Source organism: Tribolium madens, unplaced genomic scaffold, assembly GCF_015345945.1.
Source record: "Tribolium madens isolate multiple individuals breed KSU strain unplaced genomic scaffold, Tmad_KSU_1.1 Scaffold_7;HRSCAF=85;Tcas5.2_LG10, whole genome shotgun sequence".
NCBI classification, from domain to species: Eukaryota; Metazoa; Arthropoda; class Insecta; order Coleoptera; family Tenebrionidae; genus Tribolium; species Tribolium madens.
This window is the reverse complement of record NW_025401050.1, coordinates 3781906-3800566: the sequence shown is the minus strand read 5'-3', so window position 1 is coordinate 3800566 and position 18661 is coordinate 3781906. Positions and strand designations below refer to the sequence as shown.

Below are 18661 nucleotides of genomic sequence, written 5' to 3'. Positions count from 1 at the left end.
TTACCAATGTAGGTATATGTTTTAAAATTGCTATAATAATAATTTTTTTATTTAAATTTTTAAAAAACTTTAAAGCTCATACTTTTATCGTCAACTATAGAAAACAGTAATTTCTTGTTTTTTTATTTACAGATTTGTGACAAAAAATATGTAAATATTTTGACTAATTTGTTATTTTGTTAATTATTGTTTTGTACAGAAAAGTAGAGTTACTAACTCGCTCTCAATAGGCAATTACATCAACGCTCTCGGAACGTCGGTAACATTATCGCCATATCTTGCTTATTAATTAATTTTATTACCATACTTTGTTGTAAAATAATATTTAATTACGGTAGGTACAAATGTTTTATATTACAAATAATTCACGCAAAAAGAGGTTTAAGGTTTTCTTAAATGACTTATTATTTATAATAGCAATCCTTGTCATACAACACTTCGTAATTCCTGTTTAAAATACATTTTAATTTTTTTTAATTTCACTTTTTAGTTTGCATCATAAATTGTCATTTTCAATTATTAAAACAATTAGTGCAAAGTAATGGTATTTTAGTACCTTTCTCAATGTGGATGATGTCTTCCATGCTAAGAAGTTCTTTCAAGGAACACATGTTGATTTTAAACCTCTTTTTTAAATATCAGTGAGCTAAACAATAACTCACGTATGTATTAAGAGGTTGGGGAAAATTGTTTAAAATTGCGATTAATTTCCAATTATAGTTTAAGGAAGCGTAATTTTAAGTTATTTTAGATCTTTTTTAACTAAACGAAACCTTTTGTTTTCTTTAAATAGTATTTGTACAAAATTAGCTTAATTCAACAAATATAAATTAATTTTGTTTTAATAATTTGTATTTAGTGTAGGTTTTTTTTTAATTTTTTATGATTCAGTTACTATTTATTTTAATACACCTAAAAAAGGGGCAAAACATTATGTTTGAAAGCTTACTACCGGCAAAAATTGTGTTATTAAGTGCCGTAAAAAAGATCATCATCAAAACAGAAAAACAAAACAATTTGTTGGTGAGTGCACTTAGCACTAAATTAATATACACGGTGCGCCAGAACTCGCACCCTTGAGAAAAATTGCATGTAAGATAAGATAGCAGGAACATGAAAAAAATGTTTAAAAAATTCTATCTGTCAAAAATTTTGACATTTATTTTTTGACATTTATGTCTATTTCATCATACTGATGATCTTGTATATGTTTTTTTGCAATTATTTAGTAAAGGTACAAAAATTTTGCCAATAAAAAATTACAATTTAGGATATAGCTTCCTTGTTTCCTCTTCTAATAGCCTGTAGCAAAATTATTTTTTCAACAGAAATAACATTTTTTCTACGTTCCTGGTATCTTACTTTATATGGCATTTTTCTCTGGGGGCGAGAGTTCTGGCGCACCCTGTATTTTTACACTTTTTTGTTATTTCTCAAATCAACAACACATTTTTTTCATTTATTTTTGCAAGAGTTGGTTGTATAAAACAATTTAATTTTTTTGAATAGTTTTAATGTACAAGCGCCGTCAAAAATAATGTCGGTAGATTCCTATTAAACTGCTTGACGTCTACAGGGTGCGCCAGAACTAGGAGCACAGAAAAAAATGTTAAAAAATTCTATCTATAAAAATTTCGATGTTATGAGAGTTTAAATTTTTGCACTTAGATTCTATTTATTTCTGTTAAAAAAATAATTTTCCAAGTTTTTTTTTGCTACAGACTATTAGAAGAGGAAACAAGGAAGCTGTATCCTTAATTGTAACTCTGTTTAATTTAGGCTTTTATTGGCAACATTTTTGTACCTTTACTAAATAATTATAAAAAATATATAGAAGATTATCAGTATCATTAAATATACATAAGAAATCTCAAATGTCAAAATATAAATGTCAAAATTTTTTGACAGATAGAATTTTTTAAACATTTTTTCCATTTCCTGGTATCCTACCTTTTTCTCTAGGCCGCGAGTTCTGACACACCTTGTATAGAAGATTTCTTTTGATTAATGTAGTTTTTTTATTATTTGCCAACATGAAAAAAATGTTGTATTTGTAATACACTGCCCACCAAAACCAATATTTTAATAGTTTTTTTACACAATTCGGTTATTTTTATAATATCAACCGTGGTTGCTCTAACTGTTCACCAGTCTTTGGCCAATCACCCCAGGTGCCGTCCTTCGCAAAAATGTCTACAAACCATCTGTTAACCTTCGCGACCGACTCAGGTGTCTTTTCATTCAATTCAATTAACTTCAAATTTTAAAAATATATAAAAATATCTACCTGTTAAAAATCATTTTGTAAGTTCCTATGGCACACTTGAAAATAGAAAGAAGAAAAAAAAACAGTTTGCAGCACTGCAACACTGCACTCCACCCGCGCGTTGTTCAATACTTCTTTCACGAGAAGAGCACGGATGTGGGTTAGTACGGTCGGTCAATCGTATACACTGTCACTTATTAAACCAGCTGGTGCTGAGAACTAAAGCTTTTGCACTAAGAAGGAGAGAGAATTTTTACCCCTCCATGGCTCGATGACAGAGTAACCGGTGTCAGGGTCTACACCGAAATGTGGAGAACATCTTACGAAATTAGGCTAATTAGACGGAGGGGTTTTGCGGAGACGATGGGAGTGACAAGTTGCCGCTGGCAAAAAAATTTATTACACTTATTTTGTGGCGAGTTTTGAATCATAATTTGGAGAATTTTTGGTTTTTGGGGCTTATTTCGGTCTTGGACAAATTTAGGAAAAGTCTAAAATTCTTGGAGGGTCTAAAAAAAATTTTTATCGTCTCTAAAAAGTAACCCAAGAACAATTTTCAAAATCTGTAAATAGGTACTGGCTTTTTGACAATAAATAGGAAGTTTCATAAAAAATGCAAACTTAGATAGGTAAAGATATAACAATGATAATTCAGAATATATTATAAAATACATAATCCCATTAAATACCTCGTAAAAAATTGGGTCACTTGGTTGCACTGAGACTAAGATTTTTTTGTCTTTTTTTCTTAAACCTGTTACTCGTAAAATAGTAGACCCTAAAATTTAAGATTTGAATATTTTCATTTTTAACGATAATTAATTACAAAAATTTAGCAAAATTTGGTTATCTTATGTTTATTGAGCCATTTATTCTCTCATATACCATTGGATTTTAAGATTTTTTTTGAATAACCCTAGAAACTAAAAAAATAACCAGTTTTGTTAATGGAATATAGTGGTTTCAATTATCTACATATTCTAAAATTGACTTTCTCCTTATCCTAAGAGAAGGAGCTTTTGAAAAATTGTTGAATTTGTTTTTGCTATATCTACAAGCTGAACAAAAAGTATGAAATCAAAAATTTTGCTTTAGAGTCCTTAATCTGGAAAAAATGTATGAGTTTTTGAAGAATCAATTTTTTCCTACTTCGAAAATTTTTTTCGACATCAATTTAACTTTATTTATGTAGATAAAACGGTAGTGTTTCCCAAAATAAAAAAAATTGTATACATATACAGTATGATGAAAAAAAGGCGCCCACACGTTATAAGTGATCTTTTATTATACTAATATCATTTTGCTAAGACCTACTAAAAATTTTATTACTTTTAAGTTAAATGCAGTATTGTTAAGAGTAAACCAGAGGGTAAACAAATCATAAATTAGTGGAACCCACCCGGACCCTGAAACAGGTCAGTTTTTAACAGGGCCGGATTATTTACTTTCTTTTTGTCTAAAATACTTGAAATATTTTAATAGTTTTTGATGTAGTCAAGTATTTTAAGAAATATAAAAAAGCCAGGTGGTTATTAACAAGTTATTATTTAATAAAGCAGATTTTTTTTAAATAATAGCTTGGTAAAACTCTACCACTACTTTGGTTTTAAATACGGCCCTGTTTTATTCTGGTGGGTGCAGCAACACTTGCAAAGGAACGTGCCATTTATGGAGGGTTACAAATTCTAGCCATTGTTTGGTTAATCTCTTATAATGTGTCATAAAATTTTTAGTAGGTCTTACGAAAATGATTTTTCTATAAAGACGAATTCGAAGACCAAAATTGGATTTGTGCTCTTATCAGTAAGATATAGACTTTCCTTTTTAGAAAAGAGAAATCTATATAATTAACAGTTTTAGAATAATTTCATTGTTAAAGTCTAGATTTTGATACTGTTGACGGTGTTCTTAAAAAAATGTGTAAAAAGTCTATTGAAATAAACTTTATTGAAGATGTTTGGATATCATTTCTTGGCTCCAAAGAAAATTTATCAATGTTGCAACATTGCAAATATGATAGGATACAGAAAATGTCCAAGTAATATTCAATTATTGGAAACGGTAGCAACAAAAAAATCAATTTTCAATGTTGTTTGTTCTGTGAAATTTGAACGATTAAAGTCAAAAAGGTTTCCTAGATACAAAAAATACCTGAGTAAAATAGTTTTTTAGTAAAAGAAATTTGTGCAATATTGCCGCTTTGTGCTGTTAGACAAACTGTTTAAATTTTAAAAAGAATCTATTTAGACTATTTTTGGAATGATGGTCACAATGTTTCAAGAAAAAAGGACGCGCCTGTTTCAATCGTGGGCGCCTTTTTTTATCACCCTGTAGAAAGCTTTTTAAAAATGAAATTTTTGTGTATCAAAATAAATAAATCTACACAATTAGGTATACTATTTCTTTTTAAATTAATTAAAATTTATCAGTAAGGCTCGATTTATAGAAGCGTTAAAGTCAATTGCAATCAAACGTCAGATTAACTGATCACGTGACCAAATTGAACCAACCAAATGCCCAGATTCACGGGTTAATCGCATATTAACTTTTTAACAAATTCGCCTTCTATAAATCGACTCTAAGTTTATTAGAAAGTAACAAAAAACGGTTTTTTAAACTTTACAAAATTTGTGTTATGTTTGTCTAAAGTTTGAAATTATTTTTTTTAATTGTGTATATAAGTAATTATTTGTATTTTAAATTAATTTTGGTATTTTTCTTGTTTTATTTATTATTTTCTTCTGCTGCTACCGTTCCAGTCACTAATTCAGACATTAACAAATGATATAACGCTAAAAACCATAAAAATCACATTTGAATACTGCAATAAATAAGCGACAGGATGTGCAAGAGAAAGTCTAAAAAATCCACGCTTATATTTTTATAGTAAATAAAAAACATATTTTGTTAAATTAATACAATTAAAATAAATAACCGCAACTTCTTGATTGAAAAAAGAAAGTCACCTAAAAAGTTCTTAGGTTACAATAATAACTGTTGAACCATTATTAGACTCTTTGTTTATTTTACATTATTAGCACAGTTGTATCAGTTACTGGTTCACTATGTCATCGCTCTAATACAACCAACACCTACTTAAATACAAATTAATTATTTATATACCTGCTGGAACAATGTAAATACCAAACTATAAATAATCAAATTGGGTAAGCCACCAACTAATTACTTGAAAAATATTACAAGAGTGGTCCAGTTCTACGAAATTTTCAACCTTGAATGTAAAAGTGTTAGTTTTTTTACTGATTAATTGTTGAAAAATGTTGTTTTTTGATATTTAAATCGTGACATCACGATCATGAGATAAACAGAGCATTCAAGAAAATGCTAACGACACTCGTCAGGATTTTCATTTGAAACCACCCATACCCAACGACATTTCTCATTGAAAAATTTTTATTATCTTGTTCAATCACGAGTACCAACTTGTGACCAAACTCAGCAAGAAGAACTACTTCCAATAAAACAGGACCATAAATATCACCTTATGTAACAGCAAGTTTCGTTAAATACGAGTACATATCAATAAATGTAATTATTAATGACTTACAAGCCTAGAAAAATCCCGATTCTTGTTACAATTTTGACCCTTTCACCAGCCTAGACATAAATCTAACAAATCGTTTCCCAATACATTTTTATTATTACAAGCCTAGGCAATTTATTTAAATTTAAATACGTAGTACCAGTCAATGGGCAACAGATGGTGGCCATTAACAAGTCTGCTGTTTTATTAGTTTGTTTTTATTAGAGTGAAAGTAATTTACAAACAATACTTCTCATTAAATAATTGTTGTAATTTTTAAATTACAAGGTAGGACAATGCATTTCTCACGTGACTCTAATTCAGACTGGTCAAAATAGAAATGCTCTTCCTTCCGATGTTGAAACTTTTAATTGGGAATTGTAATCTTCACTGAAGCACAAAATAGGCTTCCGTGATTTTTTTGTCGTAAAAATAAATAAAACAAACTACACGACACCAAAAATGTGCTCCTGATGTAAAATATAAAAAGTTACGAGAAATAGTTATAAAGTTGTTTAGACAACAAAAATCTAAATCACCTTCATAGAAAAATGGGTCGAATTCTTTCTTTACAAAATTATGTATATTTTTATTATCTCTCGAATTAATCACGTTCATTATAATATCTTCCAGCAATAAATTAGGCGCAACTTCCTCAAACAACTTCATCACAATTTTTTGTGAAACATTTATTTTTTGATGATTTCCTCATTCCCGAAGATTTCGCATTCAGGGTCGTCTCACATACGTGAAATGTATCCAAAATCGAGATTTTTACTTTCCAATTACCTTGAGTAAGTGCTTTTCAAGGCGGTATTGTACGTAATTGTAGCACTAATTAAATGATAAAATGTCACATGACTGGTACGCCGAATTAGGTCTAGAAAATTTTTATTTTAAGGACAATAAACCTGCAGCCTTGTCTAGGATTTATTTGGGTGAGAGTTGGAATTTTGCCAAAAGCTATTATTGTGCGAACAATAGGGGCATCATAAAACAAAACTTTAGAAAAAAAATAAGAGAAATTTTGCTGGAGGGCCCAAAATTTTTAACCATTTAATAAATTCTTAATTAATGCGACGATTTATTCAGTAATTAACATTAAAATTAATGAACTTTATGGTTCAAGTAATCTGGTTTGGGAATTTTGTAACAAAATTGCGATTTTGCTGTTTCAGCGATTTTATTTTCATATACTCTTGTTGAAAATTTGTAAGAATTGTGACCTGTTTACCTGTTTTTTTTAAGTTTTTATGTAATTAGATAAACAACTTTTTATTAAAAACAAGTAATATTTTGGTAACAACTATTATATAACGTTACATAGGATTTTACTTCGATAAGATTATTATCGATTTAGGGTTAAATTTGATGTAATCCGCCCACTGTAAAACATTCCAAAGTAGTTAACATAATTCTTAATGAGTAATTAAGACTTTTAAGACTTTTATTCGTGTTGTTTCCTAGATTATCACTTGTTGTTGAAAGGCTTTCTGTGCTACTAATTGATGCTGCAATAATCTAGAACTGGGAATACAAAAAAAAAAACGAAATTAAAACACCTTTTATGGATATTAATACGAGTAGTAAATCTCGTATCAGACTCTAATAATAATTAAGTAGAAATTATTATATTATAAAAATGTTTTACACCTGGACGTTGAAAGCGCTTGTTAAGAGAAGAAAAAAAAAGTTTCTACTTTTTATATTTTAGTATTTAGATTTATTTTAAGTTGAACACAGAAGCTTCTTTATTAAAAATAGATTTCATAACTCAAAGTTTTTTGTATAATTTTTTTTATGTTTAAATAATGTCACACTGCAGAATTGGGTTAAAAAGGATGTTCTTGATTTTTTTATTTTAAATTCAAGTTTTTCCATTTGAAAAAGCAACAATTTAAGTTCCAAAGATTTGATTTTTCTAAAAAAACAATAAATTCTTGCTTAAAAGCTTTGTCAAATGTGTATAATAATCGTAGCTGAAAATTATTATTTTTATAGGAGTATCAGAATTTTTGTATTTTAAAACGTTTTAAATAAATCATCAAAATTTTTTTTAAAAATACAGTGCGATCAAAAAGTCTATCTATCAAGCGTAGAAATTTAAAACGTATGTCTGTGGAAGATAAAATGTCACTATGACAAATGAGAAATGTCAAAATATTGTTTATGTAAATTATGACAGGAAACCGTGGAAACGATTTTTTATGAATAAACACCAAGATCTCATTTTAATTTGTTTTGAGACGTTTCATAGAATAATTCAATTTAATTAGCTCAATGTTTTAATTTTTATAAAATAATTTTTGACATCTAGATAACATACGAACTGCCATGCAACAACATACGTCCTTAACTAGGACGCCTACTTGATAGAAAGACTTTTTGATCGCACTGTACAATATGTCCCCGGATTGAGATTACAAGAGGAAAAAAAAATTATCTTTGATTTTACGCCCAAACTGCAAAGGAAAAACATTTTTTTGCTTCACCTGGAACGAGCAAATCTGTACTTAAAACTTCATTATTCTGGTTCAGTGAAAATAAAAGTTAATTTTTCTCTTGATTTTTAAGTCCTATCACATTGGCGGTTTTAATTATTTGACAACTATACAGGATGTTCCGTCTAAATCCCACTTTAGAAGTATTGGGAGTTGCAATAATCGTATTTATTTGAAAATTGGTACATAGCCATAAGCCATTAAGTCCTCCTAAATGAAAATATTTTCAAGATGGCGGCACTTCCGCTTATACCAGAAGTCGGTCTCAACATTCTAATTTTAAATGGAAAAGTATATTTTTTACTGCGTTTTTGGATTAATCGGGTTATTTTAAGGGAATTTTCATCAGCTTTTCCTATACCTAAATTTAGCCGTTTTTGAAATATTTGGAGTTTTTCAAAAATTTTTGGATTTGCACTTTCCTCTTTAAAAACCGGTAACTCTGCTATTTTTTTGAATTTTGAATTCGTTTTTTTGGCGTTTGAAAGAGAAAGCTTAGATCTTTCTTTCGGTGGTTTCAAATTTTGAAAAAAAAATAACAAACCATAAAATTTTAAGGTTACTTTTGTAATAATTCAAATACCCATAACTCAATTTTTTCAAATTAAATACCCCAATTTTTATTATATTAAATAGAAGAGAATTTAATTGTGCATCGATCTGTATAAACATTCCCTATACCTAAATTTAATAATTTTTAAGTTATGGTGACTTTTTGTTGAGACTGCCGAAAATCTGTTATTAGCCACATTCGTTTTCGTATAGTTTGCTATGGAAATAAAAAATGTCAAAATTGTTTCTCAATAATTGTCGACAGTGACTTATTATTTGACAAATAGTGCCAAAATATGGAGAGTCAAAGCTACTCAAACTTAGATTTAACTAATTTATTTTGTATTTATGGAGAGTGTAACAAAATTATGATATCGTTCATTAAACAAAAATAAACTTTTCTCACTTGATAGCTTTAAATAATGATTGCATGGTAGAACCTATCAATAATAATTAAGTTTGCATAACTTTGATTCTCCATATTTTGGCACTATTTGGCAAATAATAAGTCACTGTCGACGTTTACTGAGAAACAATTTTGACATTTTTGATTTCCATAGCAAACTATGTGAAAACGGGTATGGCTAGTAATAAATTTTCTGTAGTATTAAAAAAAAGTCCATAACTTGAAAATTATTAAATTTAGGTATAGGGAATGTTAATACAGATCAATGCACAATTAAATTCTCTTCTATTTAGTAAAATAAAAATTGGGGTATTTCATTTGAAAAAATTGAGTTATGAGTATTTGAATTATTACAAAAGTAACCTTAAAATTTTGGGATATGTTATTTTTTTTTCAAAATTTGAAAACATCAGAGAAAGGATCTAAGCTTTCTCTTTCAAACGCCAAAAAAACGAATTTAAAATCTTAAAAAATGGCAGAGTTACCGGTTTTTAAAGTGGAAGGTGCAAATCCAAAAATTTTTGAAAAACTCCAAATATTTCAAAAACGGCTAAATTTAGGGAAAGCTGATGAAAACTCCCTTAAAATAACCCGATTAATCCAAAAACGTAGTAAAAAATATAGCTTTCCATTTAAAATAAGAAAGTTGAGACCGACTTCCGGTATAACCGGAAGTGCCGCTATCTTGAAAATATTTTCATTTAGGAGGACTTAATGGTTTATGGCTATGTACCAATTTTCAAATAAATACAATTATTCCAACTCCCAATACTTCTAAAGTGGGGTTTAGACGGAACAGCCTGTATGTCACTTTGACAAATAATTTATTAATTAAATAATGATAGTTCTTGTTAAAAATGACTTTGGTTTTTACCTTAAAGCTGTTTCTTTGAGTTGCTATTTATAAAAATTATGTTTTTCACAAACATTTTTGTTATTTAACTTGCATAAACTCATTTGTCAAAATAATAAAACTGCCAATGTTATAGTACTTAAAAAGCAGAGAAAAATTATTCCAAGTCCAAAATCAAGAGAAAAATTAACTTTTCTTTCTAATGAGTTAGAATAATGAAGTTTCAATTACAGATTTGCTGGTTTCAAGTAAAGCAAAAACTTTTTTTCTTTTGCAGTTTAGGCGTAAAATCAAAGATGAAATTTTTTTTCCTCTTGTAAACTCAATCCGGGGACATACTGTATATTCGACGTAGTGTCAAGTAATTTTGTCACTCTTGTTATGTTTTATCGACGTGCAACAGCAATTTTCGAAATACTGATCAAACTCGACTAATACCTTTTTATCACTAAAAAATTTAAATTGTCTGAAAAAGGTAAATCCACCACAGAATACTAAAAATTCAGTGTTATTTAAAGGCATTTTGCGTATTTTTGCACTTTAATTCACCAAGAACAGCAACAAAACAGTCATTTTGGATCATTTTTTGCACGCCACTGAGTTTGAAAGTATTTCAAAAAGCTCCCATTTTGCATATGGAGCAACTCATTAATTTTAATAGCTCACGTGTTTCACTTCCATCAAAAATCGCGATAAACTTGCAAAGATAAGAACCCATTACCGCGCCATGTCTTCATTTGTCTAACTGCCAATTTTTCGAGTAGCTTAAATCCAATTTACCGATTTTGGCCGTCACGTGTTTCTACTTAAAAATGTTAAGGTCGCTTATTTCTTTTTTCAAGAATAATTACTTGCACATATGATCATTTTGCAACTTGTTAATCCGTCTCGAGCTCAATAAATTATCAATTTTTGTCGTGCGATGAACATTAAGCGTGAAACTATTCCGAACCTTTTACTATTTTAAACTTGACCTTTGTAGAAAAAGGTTGTTGATGAGTTCTTTGTAAAAGAAAGTGGTTTGTTTCCGCTATTTTTCACACAGTCACATGACATTGTTGATGATTAAAGAAATTTTACCTTCGTTTCTCTTTCTTTTTCATCAAATCGTTCGATGATTATGACCACGACAATAATTTATTGCTTTTTGTATACATAAAAATTGTCAAAAATACTGACTAATCGCTTTGACCTCAAACTGGTCATAAATCGTCGGTCATAGTAATATGGGTAGGCCAATGCGCAATTTATTTTTTATATTGGGTAAGCACAGGAGTTTAAAGTTGATTTTTGAAAAGATTTATGGGAATGTATGACAGAAACAGGGCGCTTTGTTACTAGCGATAAAATCGCAAATTTGGAAACTTAGTAGGTGTCGAATTTCAGTCATTTATATCGAAAAATGGGCCAAGGATTTTCGGGTGTTACAGTATACCGATTTATTTTATTTTGATTAAAATGCACCAAGTGTTGTGCAAATTTTGATCCTATCGCTTTAATGGATTTTATATACAGTATGTTGGAAATTTAACATATACAGGGTTTTTCCATCTTAGTTTATCCTTTATTTTATTAGTGAATAATCTTAAAATCGTTCACTATAACTAACTCAATTAGCAATTAATAATGTTGACAATCAAGGCACTCATTACTTTATCAAAGTTAAAAAGTCTACATCATTAATTGCTTTTATTAAAATGCCAATTATCCTTTATTTTATAAAATAATTTAAATTCCAAAGATGCAATAATATTACACTTACTTTATTATTATGCAGGTCAAATATTATTATTCAATCACATACTAATTTGATTTAAAAATTACGTGGAAGAAACATTTCTTTGAAGTCGTCTGTAAAGTAACTTAAAATACCAGTATATACATATTTTGTCCGTAAAGGCTGTAAAAAAATAATTTACATAATGATTTTTGAAAAAACGTAATGTACAACTCAAAAGTTTGTTTTCACTTAGGTGAAAAGCAACCGTTTTTTTTCTATGCAGATTTGCTAGTCGTTTTAGTACACAAATGACGAAAAACTTGACATTTTGATTAGAAAATTCTTAATTCAAAAGTTAGTAAACTTTTCCCTAAAAATAACAAAAAAAAATTAACTGTTCAAAAAGTGTTTAAGACTTTTACTCGTACTCTGTTAAAATTTGGTCGAGTTGATTAAAATGTTGATTATCACTTTAATATACTCGTATCTAATCCGTAATTGGACTAATTAAGTAATACAAACTTGTAGACGGTAATTTAGCTTTATTACTAAATGGTAATTAAGCCTAATTATAAATTTGACAAAAATAAATGATACTAAATTAATTACCGTGCAAAAAGTGATAAATTATTTTTACACATTGCTAGACTAAAACTTGAACCAGAACTTAATAATTAATACAAATTACCAATTGAAGCAAATTTTCAAAATTAAAATGAGATTTTAGCTCATTATAGCTTTTGATTTTTCAAGCAATATGGATTTCTTTAAACATTTTGTAGCAAATATTTAGGAAAATGTTTCTATACTTCATTAATTAGCTAATTCAAAACTTATCCGAACAGGATGCTCAACTTAGAATAATGTTCTTATGTTCTTTCTTTTTTGTCTTTTCTATTTTTACTTAAATTTGATTAAAATTGAGGTTGTATCAAAATTTCAATGAATGAGTCAGATACAACTTGTCCATATCTTATCAAATGACATTATTTCAACGATGTTGGTGGTCTCAAGCACACAAGAATGCTAATTTTATGCAACATGACACCATAAAAGACAACACTAGGAACTATTTTACTCGTAGTATCTTAAGTCTTTTTTTAGGCGTGGCCACATCCTGAACCAACAAAACTTAAATAATTACGAAACGGAAATAATTGACAGCATCTACACCTCCCAATCATTTTTCGAAAGCAAGGACGATGTCTTACAATAATAATGTCTGAAGATAATGCAAAACTAACTTCCTGGATTTCTTCAAAATGTCAAATTTCAAGATCATTGAAAAGTACTAATTTACCATGATGTGTGCACTTTTATAATCAAAAAACACGCAATTACGTGTAATTAGTTATTTATGGATATACAGGTGTTCCGTTTTTATTGTCACAAATTTAAACAGGTGATAGAATATTCAATTTTGAGACAAAAGTTTCCTATGAACATGTATCAAAAAATGTTATGTAAGTGACCTACATCCCCTGAAAGAGATGCGTTTTTTAAAGAGATGCGTTTTTTAAAGAGATGCGTTTTTTAATGAGGTTTTTTCACTATTGCAGAATAGATAAAATTACAAAAGTTGGTACAGCTGATACTGAACGAATTCAAAGATCAGTTGTCAAAATTTTTAATCACGGACGTCCTTAAACGGTAAGACAAATTTAATTTTTAATTTTTATCCTTTTTATGGTCTGTAACACATATTGTAAACTGATTTTATTCAAAAGCGGTAAGTTGTATCGAAAAAACTATGAAATTTAGAATTGTGTGGCTGAAAGTGGCAAGAAGCAACAGTCAAAATAGTTAGGGTACCTTTTACCCTAGACCCCCCAGTTTAGGACGCCCCTGAGTAAAAATTTCGACATTTTATCTTTGAATTTGTTTGGGTGTATAAAAATTATCAGTTGTACCAAATTTTGTAATTTTATCTACAATGGTTAAAATTAAAAGATGTACCCCTTTCAGGGCATGTAGCACCCTTATTTAAAATTTTTCAATAAATGTTCATATGAAACTTTTATCTTAAAATTGGATATTCTATCACCTGCTTAAATTTGTAACAATTAAAACGGAACAGCCTGTAGGTAGTTAAATTTTTGATTTCTTTAATCCATATTTCTCAACTGTCTAATGATTGACATTGCTGAAAACAGAGCTCTTGTCATCTGAAATAAAAATATACACAACAAATTAAAAAAAAAATACCTACAGAAACTCCCAAAGCAAAATTCACTGACATATCTTCAGAGAATTTCATTTTTAAATCTTTTTGTGCATTTTGTAATATTACAATAAACGTGTTTCTGTTTTCTTTGTTCCATGACTCCCAATTGACGGTTTTTAAAACACTCAAAATTTCAGATGTCTGAAAATAATTACAACATTTATTACAAAAAACAGTTAAATTAACTTACAACGTTCTCAAGCAATTGACCAGCAGTCACAATGTGAATCCAAGTCAATCCTCCTGGAATTCCTAAACAAATTATACGCACATATTGTGTTTTGAGTGCTCCCTCATACTTGAAAACAATTAAATTAATTACACTACTCAATTAATACCTTACCGAATAAAAAAACACTATGATACTGATAAATAGAACTACACCTGCCAAGGTAAAAACACATATGAATCCATGTATTTGCCTTTTCACACTGAAAACAATTCTGTTTTGTTTTTTCAGAATTAGAATTATTTTTAAAATGTGTGTGTCTACTCACTTGTTAATACAAACGTGACGTTTGATGCAAAATTTGAGTCGTCTTTGAATTTCGCCCTGATAATCTAAATTGCGAATCAATTGGTACAAATGTGAATTTTCGTAACCCCAATTCAAATTTTTAAAGTGATGCAATAAGAGCAAATACTGGAATCGACTGTGTGTCATAAGATATATAAGGGCGTAACAAGGTGCAAGACAGATTATTCCAATAAACAAGCTTCCGATTCTGAAATTCCAACCCCAAAAACTTCTCCATCTGGGAGTTAAATGCTGGTACAGTGCCAAAAAATAAAAAAATTCTTCATCCTTTTCAAATGGAATTATAAAAAGAATTGCACAAATTTGACTAAAAGTGAGACACAGGATGAAACAAGCATTAGTATAAAATGCTTCTTTTTCAATTTGTCGTTGAATTTCTGAGCTTTCACATCGTAACTTCCATAATTTTGCTGTTTGTATATCATCAAAAATGCGCTTGCCGATGGTTGATGTGGAGTAGAGAGATGCCAAAAACTGCGACAAACAAAATAAAAAAAAATATTTGTTTCTACATACTTACAAAAAACGATGATAAATAGACAACCATATATTTTATAAAATAAACAGCACTGCTTTCTTTTAAGAAAAGGTAGGTTTGGATTATTACTAGAATTGTCAAAACAAACAGAATTTTTCTCTGCATAAATACAATAATCCTGTTATGTACAAGAATTCGGAAAATTTTACCCAAAGACCACAGACAGTCATCTGTCTTTAGGTCTAGTAAAGGCTTTTCTTCAAACAACATACTTATTTGTAAAAAAGTAAGTTGATAAAGTACCTAATGTTACTATTAGGTTTAATGTGTTTTTAGTAAAGTTAACTATTTATGATTTTCATTTTTTTCTCTAGCTATAAATATAGCTATAAATTACAAAACCGAACGTATAGTCCAAAATTGCGTGTCCGCAATTGTATTACTTATTGATCACTAATTGAAAATCAATTTAACCTCTGATCCACCAGAAAATTTATTACTATTTGGAGTTTATCAAAAAAAATTGCGTATATAAATGCCAAAATTTTGTTTTTGTTAACGTTTCTACAACTTTTTTCATGGGCTATTATAAGCGACCTTTCTAATTTATAATCGTCTAAAATAACATGAATATAAAAATAAAGAAAAATATTGATTAAGAAATTATCCCAAAGCACATTAAGTAGAATCATAAATTAAAGATTTATTTGTAATTTATATTTATTATTCCTTCTAGTATCAACTTCAAAAAAAATTGTCCCTGATAAAGTGCGTGGGTCTTTATCATAACACCTTACAGTTTAAGTTTTTAGCATGTGACAGTTAAAATATTAACTTTTTAAATTTTTACTCTCTCAAAAACAATAATCAATTGAAAAACAAAATGTTTTAATTCAATGGACCCATTGCATCTAATTTTTTGAGGAGACCGCATGCGTCACCTCCGCCCCTTTTGTAACCGCGAAAAAGAAATGGAAGAAGTAAACAGTGAAACGCAAGTTAGTGTAATCTATGGTGATTAGGTTGGTTGTCTGAATGTCTACAAGGGCACTTGACCGGCTTATGTTAGCGTGCTCGCGTGGTTATAGATTTTTTGTATTTCGTTTTGTATAAGCATTATTAGAACCGTGTTGAACACGCTTTTGACGTTTCGTTTTAGGTTATCTACACAGTGACTTTGGCGGCTTTGGTTGGTAGCGATTGGCATTTTATTCTAAAGCAAATTTAAAAATAATGGGTGGAGTTATTTCTCCCGCCGCGCATGCGGTACCCTCGATTTTTCCTTGATGCAATGGGTCCATTCTTCAGCAGAAAACACAATACACAGAATCTTTGAAAAAAAATATTTCGAATATTTTGAAATATTATCAAAATCCACAGAAAATCAAGCAATATACAGAATGATTAAAAAATGTGGGACCATCTCTTGGGTGGTGATAAAAAACATCCAACTGCGTTAAAAGTGACAAAATTTGTGTGAACCTTTTTTTCACGAGATATAGCTCTTCAAAGATTGGATTTTGGATTAAGTTTTTGGCCGTTTCGATTATGTAATCTTGAATTTAGTTACCTGTAGAAAAAAACACCAATTTGTGTCTTATGGTGTAAAAAAAACATTTAACAAACTAGCAAATTCAACAAAAAATTACTTGAAAATTTTCTCTGAAGCGCGAGTTCTGGCGCACCTGTATATCAAATGAAATAGTTTTGAGTAGTAGTGAAATTCATTTGACAAAAGAAGAATACTAAAAGAAAAACACTGTAAATCTAATAACATCGGAAACAAAAAAACTAAGATGCTTACATGATAATATGAACATTGACAAAAAAAGCTTGAAGCAAAAATTTAAATTCATTTAAATGCTTAGCTGAAAATCTTCTATCACCATTTGAGAGTTGTCCGACATTTTTTAATCACCCTGTATTACTGGCAAACATTTAGCACAGTAATGGTGGATTATCAATTGATCATTTTTTGATTAAATTTTTTATCGTTTCTTATTTAAAAATTAATGTATTTAATTATAGTTCACGTAGTCTTTGGTAGGTTGTATTTTTTAGAATAAAAAAAATTCCGTTGAATACAATAATTTAGTGCGAATGTAAACGTAAAAATTTTGTTTTCTATTAGGTTTCAGAAAATTTGCATAGGTTTTATACTTAGACAGATTTTTTTTATTTTATTTTTGATTAACGTTGACATAAATCATGAACCGCAACTACCAATCCTTTTATTAAAATCATTTCGAATGAATTAGCAATTTTCGTTTAATAAAACACTCAAAAAATTTAAGTAAAATGGAATCTTAATAAAATTATTAAAACAATCGTCATACTGCAATTTTTTTATTGATGAAAATAAATTCCCTTTGGTGGATTTTAGTAATCACTAAGTTTTTCTTAACTGTTTCATAACAGAAAGTACTGAATAAATGCCTCGAGCCAACTATAAAAAAATGAGTATTACAAGCTTTACTTGTAAAACACTTACAGAAACGCCCAGTGTAAAATTGACTGATAAATTTTCAGAAAATTTGACTTTTATTCCTTCTTGTGAATTTTGCAATATTATAAGAAACATTTTTCTGTTCTTCTGATCCCAGCACTCCCAGTTGAGCGATTTTAAAATTTCCAAAATATCGGAAGTCTTTAAACTAATTATAGGAGTTGTAAAAAATAAATAACTTACAGCATCTTCAAATAACTGACCAGCCACCAAATTATGGATACTCGTAGATCCAACTAATACACCTATTGTAATGATCCTTAAATACTGACTCTTAAGAGATCCTTCATACTTAATAACAATAAATCATTAAAATATTGAACATGCTAATAGATGACGATTACCTCAAAGTAAAATACTATGATATTCACAAATATGAGTGCACACAATGACGTGAGTATAACTATGAAGTCCCCCAATTGTCTTCTCAAGCTCAAACACACTCTAATTTTATTAAAATAAAAATCACTGTTAAGAAATTACTTACGAGTTATAATAAGCATGACGCTTGCTAAAAAATTTGAATCGATCGCTTACTTTGGTTTGATATTTTTTATCACGAATTAACTGAAACGAGTCTAAGTTTTCCCAATCAACATTTAAAGTATTCAAATAATTTTGTAAAAGTAAATATTGGAAACGACTATGTGCAAGTAGATAAATACGGGCGTAAGAAGGAACAATAGTTACTAAGATCACAAAAAGACAGTCAATTCTGTACATCCAAACCATAAAATTTGTCCATCTGGGGTTAAATTGTTCGTAGATTGCCAAAAAATAAAAAAAATCGTTATCGTTTTCAAGGGGGATTATAAGCAAAACTGTTGTAATTACAGCTACCACAAAGTTTATAACTAACCAAACACTACTAAATAACGCTTCTTTTTTTATTTGTTTTTCAAGTGTTGGACTAGCACAATGTAGTTGCCATAATACAGTTTTATCCATTGTTTCAAGTACACATTTTCCTAAAGCTGGAGAGATATATAACAGGACCAAATACTGAAAATGTGGTTAAAATCAAAATTTCACTTATTTAATATTTACGCAAAATGATCCTGAGTAAGAAGCTA

General features: G+C 29.0%; 2 protein-coding genes across 2 annotated transcripts in view; both read right to left on the bottom strand.

Annotated features, from left to right (window-relative positions):
• The window catches only part of LOC123009970 (peroxidase), a 29559-nt gene extending 27071 nt beyond the window's left edge, over window positions 1-2488 (bottom strand). The window contains exon 1 of the mRNA XM_044406566.1: window positions 2288-2488. Coding sequence (XP_044262501.1) covers window positions 2288-2301 — 14 coding nt within the window. The 5' untranslated portion in view covers window positions 2302-2488. The remainder of the gene's footprint in view (window positions 1-2287) is intronic.
• An 11459-nt stretch (window positions 2489-13947) lies between these two features.
• Window positions 13948-15352, bottom strand: LOC123010069. The gene is made up of 6 exons (XM_044406743.1): window positions 15125-15352; window positions 14564-15078; window positions 14410-14509; window positions 14257-14364; window positions 14052-14207; window positions 13948-14007 (listed from the first exon to the last, which is right to left on the bottom strand). The coding sequence occupies exons 1-6, from the start codon at window positions 15350-15352 to the stop codon at window positions 13948-13950; spliced, it is 1167 nt and encodes a 388-aa protein (XP_044262678.1).
• Window positions 15353-18661: the final 3309 nt, after the last annotated feature.

Bases quoted from the DNA above. Each gene is read 5' to 3' on its own strand.
- LOC123010069 (XM_044406743.1), bottom strand. From the start codon at position 15,352: ATGTTGTTTGAAGAAAAGCCTTTACTAGACCTAAAGACAGATGACTGT. The intron at 15,079-15,124 runs GTAAGTATGTAG...TGTTTGTCGCAG, and splicing joins TCTATTTATCATCGTTTTTT to TTTTTGGCATCTCTCTACTC. The intron at 14,208-14,256 runs GTAAGTTAATTT...AATTATTTTCAG, and splicing joins GTCAATTGCTTGAGAACGTT to ACATCTGAAATTTTGAGTGT.